The 13,426-nt window shown below is 35.8% G+C and overlaps 1 protein-coding gene across 1 annotated transcript; it reads left to right on the top strand.

Annotated features, from left to right (window-relative positions):
• Positions 1-9,191: 9,191 nt before the first annotated feature.
• LOC107005148 lies at positions 9,192-12,393 on the top strand. The gene is made up of 2 exons (XM_015203655.2): positions 9,192-9,559; positions 11,991-12,393. Exons 1-2 carry the CDS (start codon positions 9,257-9,259, stop codon positions 12,099-12,101), a joined length of 414 nt encoding a protein of 137 aa, XP_015059141.1. The 5' UTR covers positions 9,192-9,256; the 3' UTR covers positions 12,102-12,393.
• Positions 12,394-13,426: the final 1,033 nt, after the last annotated feature.

Here is a 13,426-nt window from a genome sequence, read left to right as displayed (position 1 = left end):
TTGTATAATTTAATTAATCAAGAGATAATTCATCTTTTGTGATTATTTTTACAATGATAGTTTCATTTAACATATTTCTCGAAGAATTAAATTTAACAAAGTCAATAATAATATTTCCTCCATCCACTTTTTTTGTTATATTGCGTTTCTTGAAAATCAGTTAAATTATTTTTTAAAGTTAAATTAGACTACATTAACTCAATATTAGATACTAAGAAAAGTGTTATAAAATGCATTTTTTGCATATGAAAAGAAGCATCGTAAAACGTTAGTAAAGTTATTATCGTTTGACTCTAAAAAAGAAAATCATGACAATTATAAATGGATAGAGGGAGTATAACAGTTGTCAAACCACTTATAGACAATTGTTGTTGGACAGATACAATATAAATTGTACTTCTTCCGTTTCATTTTATGTGATACTTTTCAGATTTTAAGATTCAAATAAGTTTATCTTTGACTGTAAATTTTTCATAGATTTTTTATATATTTTGAATTATCAATTATTATGGCTTATAATACTTTTTACGTGGTTTACAAATATTAAAGTTTATTTTAAAATTTTTTAGAATTTCATATTTAAATTTTCGATTAAACGTAAATTATTTAATTATCAAAATAAAAAATATCACATAAATTGAGACAGAACAAATAATTAAAAAAATAAATTAGTTCGAGATAGATCTCTCTTAATTTATTAATTTGTGTTTGCGGTGTATTTTTATTTTTTTTAGTACAATATTGATGTAGGTGGCTATTTATGGTGGTCACCACTTGTCCATTATTCCGAACATCTTTTTATAAGAACATGGTCACGTATTAAAAAATTTAATTGGAGTTACACCTTGCTTTATCATTTATTGTTCGTTATTTATTTTGAAGTCAACTAGTTTTTTTGTAAAATGTTAATTATTAAATATTTGTATAATTTTATTTTTAAAATTTGAATTTGAGATTTATAATCATTGATCATGACTAATGTCACTAACATGAAAAGGTTGTAATCCAAATAATGCACTAATTACCTAAGTACAAACGTAACATAATCATATTTAAGCAATAACTGCTAAATATCTTAGTAATACATTTATAATCTCATGTTTAAGCAATCACTACTAAATTCATATATTAAACTCAAAATTTGATTATTATTATTATTATTTTAAAATTTAAATTTCATTTAATGGAGTTTGGCTTTGATCTTGATAGGACAATAATAATGGTATGGAAAATATCATAGTTCAATATCATCTTTATGGTTGTATGAACTAAAATCATTTAGAGAAAAAAAGGAAAAAGATTGTATGACATGAAGTTAAGATTTGATAATGACTAGACATATGTATATCAAAACATGTTATATGTCATTTCCTTTTTTTGCAATGAAAATAAGCACTTAGAAGGAGAAAACTTATTCGTACTTGGTGTTTACACCAATTTAATGTATGCATATTATGTGTTTAAATTTACAGTTTATTTTATTCAATCTTAATTAATTAACTTGTAATAGAGTACACATAAATCGGTAAAATTGGTATACCTGCTTTGGGGCTCGTTTGACCTTGAAAATGGGTTATTTTGGCCGTCAGGGCCAACTGGCTCCATAGCTAACGTCTTAACAGACGTCCACAAAAATTTTAGGCAAAAAGGAAGTCAGAATTTCGGATCACCAAAAATTCATGGATTATAGCACACGAAAATCGATAAAATGAGAGTTTTACCTGCTTTGGGGCTCGTTTGACCTTCAAAATGGGTCGTTTTGGTCGTTATGGCCAACTAGCTCCATAGCTAACGTCTTAAAAGATGTCCACAAAAAAATTAGGCAAAAAAGACGTCGGATTTCTAGATCACCAAAAAAAGATCGTGGACTATTGCACACAAAAAACGATAAAATTAGGTGTTTACCTGCTTCGGGGCTTGTTCGACATTCAACATGGTTTATTTTGGTCATCAAGGTTAATTGGCTCCATAGATAACGTCTTAACAGACGTCCATGAAAAATTTGGGCAAAACAAACATCGAAATTTCATATCACAAAAAATCCATGGACTATAGTACACGAAAAATAAGTAAAATGGGGCATACCTGCTTTGGGGCTCGTTTGACTATGAAAATGGTCCAATTTGGTCGTCGGGGTCAACTGGCTACATAGCTAACATCTTAACGGACGTTCATGAAAAATTTGGGTAAAAAAGACATCGATATTCTGGATCACCAAAAATTCATGGACTATAACACACGAAAATAGATAAAATTAGAGATTTACCTGCTTCGGGGATCATTTGACCTTCAAAATGGATCGTTTTGGCTGTCAAGGTCAACTAGCTCCATGGCTAACGTCTTAACCGACGTCCACAAAAAAATTGGACAAAAAAGACATCGATATTCTAGATCACCAAAAAGAATTGTGGACTATAGCACACAAAAATCGATAAAATTAGGGGTTTACCTGCTCCGGGGCTCGTTTGACATTCAAAATGGTCCCTTTTGGCCATTAGGGCCAACTGGCTCCATAGATAATTTTTTAACAGACGTCCATAAAAAATTTGGGCAAAACAGACGTCGGAATTCCGAATCACCAAAATCCATGGACTATAGCACACGAAAATCGGTAAAATGGTGGTTTACCTTCTTCGAGGCTCGTTTGACCTTCAAAATGGGTTGTTTTGTCCGTCAGGGCCAACTGGCTCTATAGCTAACGTCTTAATGGACGTCCACAAAAAGTTTGGGCAAAAAAGATTTCAGAATTCTGGATCACCAAAAAAGGTCGTGGAAGATAGCACATGAAAATTGATAAAATTAAGGTTTTACCTGCTCCGGAGCTTGTTTGACCTTCAAAATGATCTGTTTTGGTCGTGAGGACCAACTGACTCTATAGATAATGTCTGAACAGACATCCATGAAAAATTTGGGCAAAAAAGACATTAGAATCCGGATCACCATGGACCTTGAAAATGGGATATACCTTCTTCGGGGCTCATTTGACCTTGAAAATGGTTGTTTGGTCGTCAGGACAACTGGCTCCAAAGCTAACGTCTTAATGGACGTCCACGGAAAATGTAAGTACAAAAGATGTCAGAATTTCGGATCACAAAAAATTCATGGACTATAGCATACTAAAATTGATAAAATTGGGAGTGTACCCGCTTCAAGGCTCGTTTGACCTTGAAAATGTGTCGTTTTGGCCATTAGGGCCAATTGACTCCATAAATAACGTCTTAATGGACGTCCAAAATAATTTGGTTAAAAACAACATCAAAGTTCTTGATCACCAAAAAAGATCATGGACTATAGCACACAAAAATTAGTAAAATAAGAGATTTATCTGCTCTGGGCTCGTTTGACCTTCAAAATAGTCATTTTTAGCTATCAAGGCCAACTAGTTTCATAGATAACGTCTTAACGGTTGTCCATGAAAAATTTGGATAAAAAAGACGTCAAAATTCTGGATCACCAAAAATACATGGACAGTACAAGAAAATCCGCAAAATGGGGTATACCTTCTTCGGGGTTCGTTTGACCCTGAAGATGGGTCGCTTTGGCCGTCGGGGTCAACTGGATCCATAGCTAACGTCTTAATGGGCGTTCATGAAAAATTTGGGCAAAAAATATGGCAGAATTCTGAATTACCAAAAATTCATGGACTATAATAACACACGAAAATTGGTAAAATGGGGGGTTTACCTGCTTCGGGGCTCGTTTTACCTTCAAAATGGATTGTTTTGGCCATTAGGGCTAACTGGATTCATATCTAACATCTTAATGAACGTCCAAAAAAAATTAGGGCAAAAAGGACGTTGGAATTCTAAATCACAAAAAAAAATCGTGGACTATACCACACGAATATCGGTGAATGAGGGGTTTACTTGCTCCAAGGTTCGTTTGACCTTCAAAATGGTCCGTTTTGGCCATTATGGCCAACTAGCTATGTAGATAACATCTTAACAAACGTCCATAAAAAATTTGAGAAAAAAAGATGTCGGAATATGAATCACCAAAAATTCATGGATTATAGAACATGAAAAATCGGCAAAATGGAGTACACACTCTTTGGGTTCGTTTTACCTTAAAAATGGATTGTTTTGGACGTGAGGGACAACTTGCTCTATTGATAACATCTTAAAACACTTCCATGAAAAATTTGGGCAAAAAAGACATCAAAAGTCTGGATCACCAAAAATACATGGACTATAGAGCACGAAAATCTATAGAATGGGGGGTTTACCTGCTTCAAAGCTCATTTGACCTTCAAAATGAATCATTTTGGCCGATAAGGCTAACTGGCTTCATAGCTAACGTTTTAACGAACGTCCACAAAAAATTTAGGCAAAATAGACGTCAAAATTCGAGATAACCAAAAAAGATCGTGGATTATAACACGCGAAAATTAAAATGAGGTGCTTACCTACTCTGTGGCGCGTTTAACATTCAAAATGGTCCGTTTCGGCCGTTACGGCCATCAGGCTTCATAGATAACGTCTTAACAGACGTTCATGAAAAAATTGAACAAAAAAAGACATCGAAATTCCGAATCACCAAAAATCCATGGACTATAGTACATGAAAATCAGGAAAATGAGGTAATACCTATTTCAGGGATCGTTTGACCTCAAAAATGGAAAATTTTGGCCGTCAGGTCCAACTTCTCCATAATTGACGTCTTAACGAACGTCCACAAAAAATTTGGGCAAAAAAAGCATCGAAATTCCAGAACACCAAAAATCCATGGATTATAGCACATGAAAATTGATAAAATTGGGGGTTTACTTGCTTTAGGGCTCGTTTAACCTTCAAAATTGGTCATTTTGACCGTCAAAACCAATGCTCCATAGATAACGTCTTAACAGACATCCACAAAAAATTTGGGCAAAAAGACGTCCTAATTTTGGATCACCAAAAAAGATTATGGACTATAGCACACAAAAATTGATAAATGAGGGGTTTACCTCTTTTGGGGCTCGTTTGACCTTTAAAATGGTCTGTTTTGGACGTTAGGTCCAACTGGATCCATCGATAACGTCTTAACGGACATCCACAAAAAATTTGCGCAAAAAAAGACGTCGAAATTCTGGATCACCAAAAATCTATGGACTATAGTACACGAAAATTGGTAAAATAGAAAATACTTGCTTTAGGGTTCGTTTAACCTTGAAAATGCGTTTTGACCGTCGGGGCCAACTGGATACATAGTTAACATCTTAAGGGACGTCCATGATACATTTGGACAAAAAAGACTTCAGATTTTGAATCACGAAAAATTCATGGACTAAACAGAGCATGGAAATTGGTAATGGGGGTTTGCCTGCTCGTTTGACCTTCAAAATGGACCATGTTGGCCATCAGGGACAACTGGCTCCATAGATAAAATCTTAACGAATGTCCACAAAAAATTTGGGCAAAAAAGACGTTGAAATTCTAGATCACTTAAAAAGATCGTGGATTATAGCACATGAAAATAGGTAAAATGAGAGGTTTACCTGTTCTATGACTCGTTTGACCTTCAAAGTGGTCTGTTTTGGTCTTCATGGACAACTGACTGCATAGATAACGTCTTAACGGACGTTCATAAAAATTTGGACAAAAAAGACGTCAAAATTTCGGATCACCAAAAATCTATTGATTATAGTATATGAAAATTGAAAAATTAGTCGGGGCTCGTTTGACCTTCAAAATGTGTCTTTTGTCCGTCAGGGTCAACTGATTCTATAGCTAATGTCTTAACGGGCATTTATAATTTGGGCAAAAAGACGTCGGAGTTCTGGATCACAAAAAATTCACGGACTATAGCGCGCATGAAAATCGGTAAAATGGGGTTTACCTGCTTTGGGGCTCGTTTGACCTTCAAAATGGATCGTTTTGACCGTCAAGAACAATTGGCTCCCTAACTAATGTCTTAACAAACGTCCACAAAAAATTTGATCAAAAAAGACATCGGAATTCTGGATCAACAAAAAAGATCGTGGACTATAGCACACGAAAATCGATAAAATTAGGGATTAACATGCTTGGGGCTCATTTGACCTTGAAAAGAGGTTGTTTTGGCTGTTAGGGCCAACTGTCTCCATCGATAACGTATTAATGGACGTCCACAAAAAAATTGGGCAAAAAAAACATCGGAGTTCTAGATCACAAAAAATCCATGGATTATAGCACACGAAAATTGGTAAAATTAGGGGTTTACCTATTTCGGGCTCATTTGACCTCGAAAAGAGGTTATTTTGGTCGTTAGGGCCAACTGGCTCCATCGATAACGTCTTAAAGGATGTCCACAAAAAATTAGGGCAAAAATAACGTCGAAATTCTTGATCACCATAAAAGATCATGGACTATAGCACACGAAAATTGATAAAATGAGGGGTTTACTTGCTTGGGGCTTGTTTGACTTTCAAAATGGTCTATTTTGGCCATCAGGTCAATGGTCTTCATAGATAATGTCTTAACGGACGTCCATGAAAAATTTGGGCAAAAAAGACGTAGAAATTCCGAATCTCTAGAAATACATGGACTATAGAACATGAAAATCTGCAAAATGGGGTATACCTGCTTCGGGATTCGTTTGATCTTGAAAATGGATCGTTTTGGTCGTTAGGGACAACTGACTCCATAACTAACGTCTTAACGGATGTCTATGATAAATTTGGGCAAAAAATACGTCGAAATTCTGGATCACCAAAAATCCATGAACTAACACACGAAAATTGGTAAACTAAGGGGTTTACCTGCTTCGTGGCTTGTTTGACTTTCAAAATGGTATGTTTTGACCGTCAGGGCTAACTGGCTCCATAGCTAATGTCTTAACGGACGTCCACAAAAAATTTGGGCAAAAAAGACATCGGAATTCTGAATCACCAAAAAAGATCATGGACTATAGTACACGAATATCGGTAAAATGAGGGGTTTACCTACTTTGAGGCTCGTTTAACCTTCAAAATGGTTCATTTTGGCCGTTAGGGCCAACTGTCTTCATAGATAACGTCTTAACCAACGTCCATGAAATTTTGGACAAAAAAGACGTCATAAAACTGGACCACCAAAAATCTATGGACTATAGTACGCGAAAATGGGCAAAATAGGGTATACCTATTTCGGGGCTCGTTTGACCTTGAAAATGGACAGTTTTGAGTTTTGACCGTCTAGGACAACTGTTTCATAGTTAACGTCTATACGTACTTCCACAAAAAATTGGGCATAAACACGTCGGATTTCTGGTTCACCAAAAATCTATGGACTATAAGCACACGAAAATTGATAAAATGAGGGATTTACCTGCATCGGGGCTCGTTTGACCTTCAAAATGGTCTGTTTTGGCCGTCAGGGCCAGTTGGCTCCATAACTAACGTCTTAACGGAGTCCACAAAAAAATTGAACAAAAAAGACATCGAAATTCTGGATCACCGAAAAAGATTGTAGACTATAGCACATGAAAATCGGTAAAATGTGGGTTTTACCTTTTCCGGGACTCGTTTGACCTTCAAAATGACCCGTTTTGACCGTCAGGGCCAACTTAATCCATAAATAACGTCTTAACGGACGTCCATGAAAAATTTGGGCAAAAAATACGTCGAAATTTTGGATAACCAAAAATTCATGGACTATAGTACACGAAACCCGGCAAAATAAGGTATACCTACTTGGGGCTCATTTGACCTTGAAAATGGGTCGTTTTGACCGTCAAAGCCAACTGGATCCACAGTTAATGTCTTAATAGACATTCAGAAAAAAATTGGGCAAAATAAACGTCAAACATCCGGATCACCAAAAATTCATGGATTATAGCACACAAAAATTGATAAAAATGGGGGTTTACCTGCTTCGGGACTCGTTTGACCTTAAAAATAGACCGTTTTGACCGTTAAGGCTAACGGGCTCCATAGCTAACATCTTAATAACGTCCACAAAGAATTTGGGCATGGATTACCAAAAAAGATCGTAGACTATAGCACACGAAAATCAATAAAATGAAGGTTTTACCTGCTCCAGGGCTCATTTGACCTTCAAAATGTTCTTTTTTGGCCGTCAGGTCCATCTGACTCCATAGATAACATCTTAACGGACGTCCATGAAAAATTTGAACAAAAAAGACACTGACATTGCGGATCACCAAAAATCCATAAATTTTACTTCAATAAATCACATAATAATGGATTTCGGTGTAAACACCTGATATGAGTAAGTTGTTTCCAAATTACTATGACGAGGTATTAGTCATACATAAATTAGTTAGGTAAGAATTATAATACATGGTTTGGAGGATGGTTATTCACACGAATAATTTGGAATCGATCCCCCCTCTGCCCCTCAATGCCTCATTGTCGAGCTTGTGGCATAAGGTTTGCCTGATGCGGCTTAAATCTCATGTGTAGTTTGCCGGCTATTACACAGTGAGTGGTTTAACTAATGCGCAAAAAGTGCTCACCCAATACACAAAAAATGTTCACCATATAATGCTCACCCAAAAAGCAGAGATTGTAGCAGTTGCGGCCTGCGGGTTATCATCAATTCCAAAAAAAAAAAAAAACTCACAAATTCATTTAATTAATTAAATATTTTTATATTCAATCAAAAATAGCCCCATTCAAAAACACCAAAGAAATCAAAGCATACTTCCTACTAAGCCACAAAAAGTTTCTTAGATCTTTTACTTGTCTTGTCTATCATTCCTATAAACAAATTCGATCTGACCTATTTATAGGAAATAATAATGTAGAAAGTTATTAACGACTTATTCGTTTGCAGTAAAATAAAGAAGAAGTATGAATCTAATTATTTTAGATCTTAGGTTATTAGGTACACTATTGCTACAACTACTTATAACCACCTCCCTGTCACATTTACTACTTCGCAAATCATCAACCATCATTGACATTACTATTTAATCAATCAACACCATCACACTTACCAACTTCATTATTGCAATTAAATCAAGTGTTATCGATATTACTTTCATCGTCACTATCACCTCTAAGATCTATAATCACTGTAAACCACTTCCGTCGTCACATGTAATTTTACAAAAGTAAAATTTAATGAAATAGACAATGCAAAAAAGATATACACTCAATAACCTACTAACTCGTGATTTGAATACATGTTCTGGATCACATCTTCGATAAGTTCAACGGGTGTCTAAAAGAAATATCCGGGCCCATACCCGTTCCCCGTTTGTTCTGGTAATTTCTCGCTTCATATATATAACTAGTAGTGTTATTGTAACTAACGCCATTTCCCCAAAGTCAAAAACCTCCAAAAACTTAGCTATGGCGGACACCACAACAACAACAATCTCCGGTGACTCTACTCCGGTTACCGGTGACCAGAAAAACAATCCCACGAACCCACTTGCATCATTTATCTCTAGTGTTCTTCAGCTTTTCAAACCGCCGCCGGCATCTAGTAAGAAGATTGAACCCACCGCTGCTACTTCAGACCTCAAACCAATTGCTTCAGCTGAAAAAGAGGAGAAAGCTGCTGTAGTGAAGTTTCCACGACAGGATTTGCCTTCGTTGAAGCTCGAAACAGAAGGGGCTGAACCTAATACAAATCCCATTGTCTTGTGGCAGGTATTATATTACTTATGCTCTGTTTCATTTTTGGAATTCAGTTTCATTTTATTCAGTCGTTTTAATTAGTTTTTGAGCTACTATTTGGTACTTGGGATTTTGGTGCGTGTATATGTCAAATTAACATGATAAACTCCATATACTCCACCGTCCCTGAACGTCATTTGTGTTGTTACATTGGGTATGTTGTTGTTGAAATTCCGTAGACCCACACCTTAGCTAGACCTCAGTTGTGGGATTATACTGGGTATGTTGTTGTTTGTGGTTGAAATTCCGTACAACTCGAGACCTCATTTGTGGGATTATATTGAGTATGTGGTTGAAATTCCATACAGCCCACCATCTCCAGAACTCATTTCTGGGATTACATTTGGTATGTTGTTGTTGAAATTCCGTACATCCCACCTCCAGTGATGCCACTTGTGGGATTACACGGGATATATTGTTGTTTGTGGTTGAAATTCCGTAGACCCACCACCGTCAGTAGACCCTGTATGTGGGATTATATTGGGTATGCTGTTGTTTGTTGTTGGAATTCCATACATCACCTCGCTAGACTCGACTTGTGGGATTAAAGTGGGTATGTGGTTGTTGAAATTCCATACGACCCACTGTCCCCAGACTAGGTATGTTGTTAAAATTCCTTGTGGAATTAATCGAATTGTTCTTTTGAATTCCTTCTGCTTATTAGGAAGCGATCTTTTTGGCTATGTGAAATCTGATTGTTTGATTCTTTCACAGAAGCATATAGTTCACTTATTCAATGTAGTATATTACTCAGAAACAGGTGATAAAGATGACCCCCATGGTTTGCTATGTTGTATAGCTAAGGTCAACTATAGTTGTAAAATGTATTGGCATACAACTTTTCTGTTACTGGCTAAAGCATAGTTCTGCAAATGGAAGGATGGATAATGGTGCAAGGTGAGTGGAGACTATTTGGGTGAAGGCCCTTCATGTCTTGAATTATAGAAGAGTTTTCGTTGACCTGCTCAAACTTAATTAAGTGGATTGAGGTGTGTAAACAGTTAGTAAAAAGTTGTGGTAAGAATTAAAAACTCCAAAAATTATTAAAGAAACCATTGTTTTGGATTTTCAAATTTGAATTTTCTCTCCTCTCCTCTTCATCTTCTCATCCTATATTTGGTTGTTAAAAATATTTTCGAACAAATGGAGGGGATTCTCCAGTAAATCCAACAACTTTGCTACTTACTGAAGTTTTCAAACAAGCTCCATCAAAGAGTTATTGGACAACTATTGAAGTTGTTGGGATGTGGTCTCAAAGAGGAGTTCTGTATTACCTTCTGGTTGTTGTGAGATTTCTATTATTCTGGGTTTAAGACAAACGCGGAGGCCGATGAGATGGGGGGAAGGAGCTTTATGTAAATAAAAGAACTTGTTGGCTTTTAAATATGTATCATTAATACTAATTAAAGGAGTCACTTGTAGCAAAGAACTTGAGTCACTCTTCCTTAAAAAGAAGACTCAAAAGTTGTCCACAACAGTTGTTGGTCAACTACTGAATTTGTTCCTGACAACTTCATATTTGTCTGCACCAGTTGTTGGACTACTACGTAATTCGTTCCAACACTCATTAGTAGTTATTGGAACACATTGGACAACTTTAGTAAGTTGTTGGATTTACTGGATAATCCAACAACTTTTTCGTTTTCTTTCAATTGTTGGACTACTACATAATTCGTTTCTTTCAATTTTTTATTTCCTTGTAAGATCCTAGGCCTTTTGTAACTACCTACTGCCAGTATCAGTACCGTACCGATGAATACAATGTTACTTTTCTTAAAATGATAATAATAGTAGTATTATAATAGTAGTATCAGATATCATAATTCATGTATGGAGTAGCTGAATGAGTACTGTGGAACCATCTGTTACATCTATTACAAAGTTTCAGAACATCAGCTGTATAATTTAGTAAGATATAAATGAATTATCTTGCTGTGGATATATATACACATCAAAATGCGAAAGGATGAAGTGGAAACAAGATTTTGTATTCTATATTGACACAAAGGCAGAGAAAAAAGGAAGGAAGAGAAATAGAGGAAGTGGGTTATAGTAAGTGTTCCTTCTCCTATATGCATGGACACAACTTGTTTATGCTTTTGGGGTTTATTCCATATCTGTCCTGCTCTGTCTTCGATGACCAAATTTCTAGATTTTATCTTTCCTTTTTTCTATTTGTGTAGTTTCAAATTTTATTTGTCTCGATATAGTGTTCTGATGAGAAAATAAGTAGGTAAATGGATTGTGTAACCAAAAAAAGGAAAAGGAGGAAACTTTAAACAATAATCTCTTTGACTAGCAAAATGCGGTGCCCCTACATATCTTAAGATTTCGCTTTTTTCCCGTCATATTCTGTTTTATCTGCTCTTACCACCTTAATCTTCTGCACTGTTTCTGAAATCAGGTTTATGCTATCGGAGGGTTCTTTGTCTTAAGGTGGGCATGGTCAAGATGGAACGAGCGTCGTGGAAACAGGAAGCCATCCGATGAAGAGCCTCCTCCCAGTCAAGAGTAGACTTTGTACTGCAACATGTTAGACAAGAGAAAACAAAGAATGACACTTGTGGAGACAGGTTTATGACTTTATTTGAGTCTTGTAAAGTGTTGAAATCACAGTTCTGGTTTTACAGTACTAAATGTAAAAACCCGAATCAAGCTTTACGTCAATTGGCCAGTCAGCATCATTTTGTACAGCCTGTGTTTCAGCCCTTCTTGATAATTCTGGCTAAAGCAAGTGGATGCGTGCATGAGCTGTACTGTAAGCTCATATATTTCATTCAACTTGATAAGTTCTTTTTAAATGAAAAGGTAGTGCTCTTGAGTACATAATATTTAGAGAGTGGTAAGCTAAATTCTCATTAACTTGTTCATGGTAAGTAGCTTAGCTCGCCGTTCGAGGAACAAATTTCGAATATCTTGAAGCCAAATTATTAATTGCCTTCAAATACATGTTATGGGTCGGCACTAGGGGTAAGTGGGCTTGGGGAAGGTGGAATGTATGTCGTCTTAACTCATGCCTTGGAACGGTTCCAAAGTAATTTTTGATAGACTCGTAGCTCGAGCAAACATATTAAAAGGTAAGAGGTGATTTCCAATAGACTCTTGGCTCGAGTAAAACATATCAAATTAGGTGGAAAGGTTACACAAAAGAGAAAATAATAGTACCAATAAAAAAACATTAAGTACTACTAAATTTCATAGAATAAAACAATAATAGAGTACTAACACTAGATGAAGCTTGATTATATATTACCAACTTTCTACCCTAATTCTCGATGTTCATAACCTCTATCGAAGGTTCCTTCAGTCTTGTTCATAGTTAGCAGGACAATGAGAAGTATTTATTGAGGAATATAAATAAATAGTGATGGATAAAAATTTTGTATCTTGTTTGGTTATCTATGTTTGGAATAACTTATCTCACTATTTATATCATAGTGATGGAATACGTTATCACATATACATGATGGAATAAGTTAATCCCAGGACAATTAATTCTGGATAACTTGTTTCAACCAAGCGATCATCTTTGCTAAGCACGTTTGTGATAAGGAAAAAATGCCCAGCTACAAGCTCAAACAAGCACGAGGTTCCTGCTCAAAGACAAAATTTCCAACATAGACATGCCAAAATCCCACATGATTCATCTCCTGAACCACAGAAGCAAGCTGTGAACTTCAACAGCTTGTGTAAATGAACGACAAAACATTACAGTTCATTTGATGCTGCTACATGTACACTTGTGGTCCACCACACACTCACAAACAAAAGGAACATGAGTAGATAAAATCCAAGTTTTCAAGTATGATATGTGCAAAAAAGCTCTATGGCACAGAGCAG

The sequence above is a fragment of the Solanum pennellii genome, chromosome 11 (genome assembly GCF_001406875.1).
Source record: "Solanum pennellii chromosome 11, SPENNV200".
Classification (NCBI taxonomy): Eukaryota; Viridiplantae; Streptophyta; class Magnoliopsida; order Solanales; family Solanaceae; genus Solanum; species Solanum pennellii.
This window is presented reverse-complemented; position numbering and strand designations above follow the sequence as displayed.

Bases quoted from the DNA above. Each gene is read 5' to 3' on its own strand.
- LOC107005148 (XM_015203655.2), top strand. From the start codon at position 9,257: ATGGCGGACACCACAACAACAACAATCTCCGGTGACTCTACTCCGGTT. The intron at 9,560-11,990 runs GTATTATATTAC...TTCTGAAATCAG, and splicing joins ATCCCATTGTCTTGTGGCAG to GTTTATGCTATCGGAGGGTT.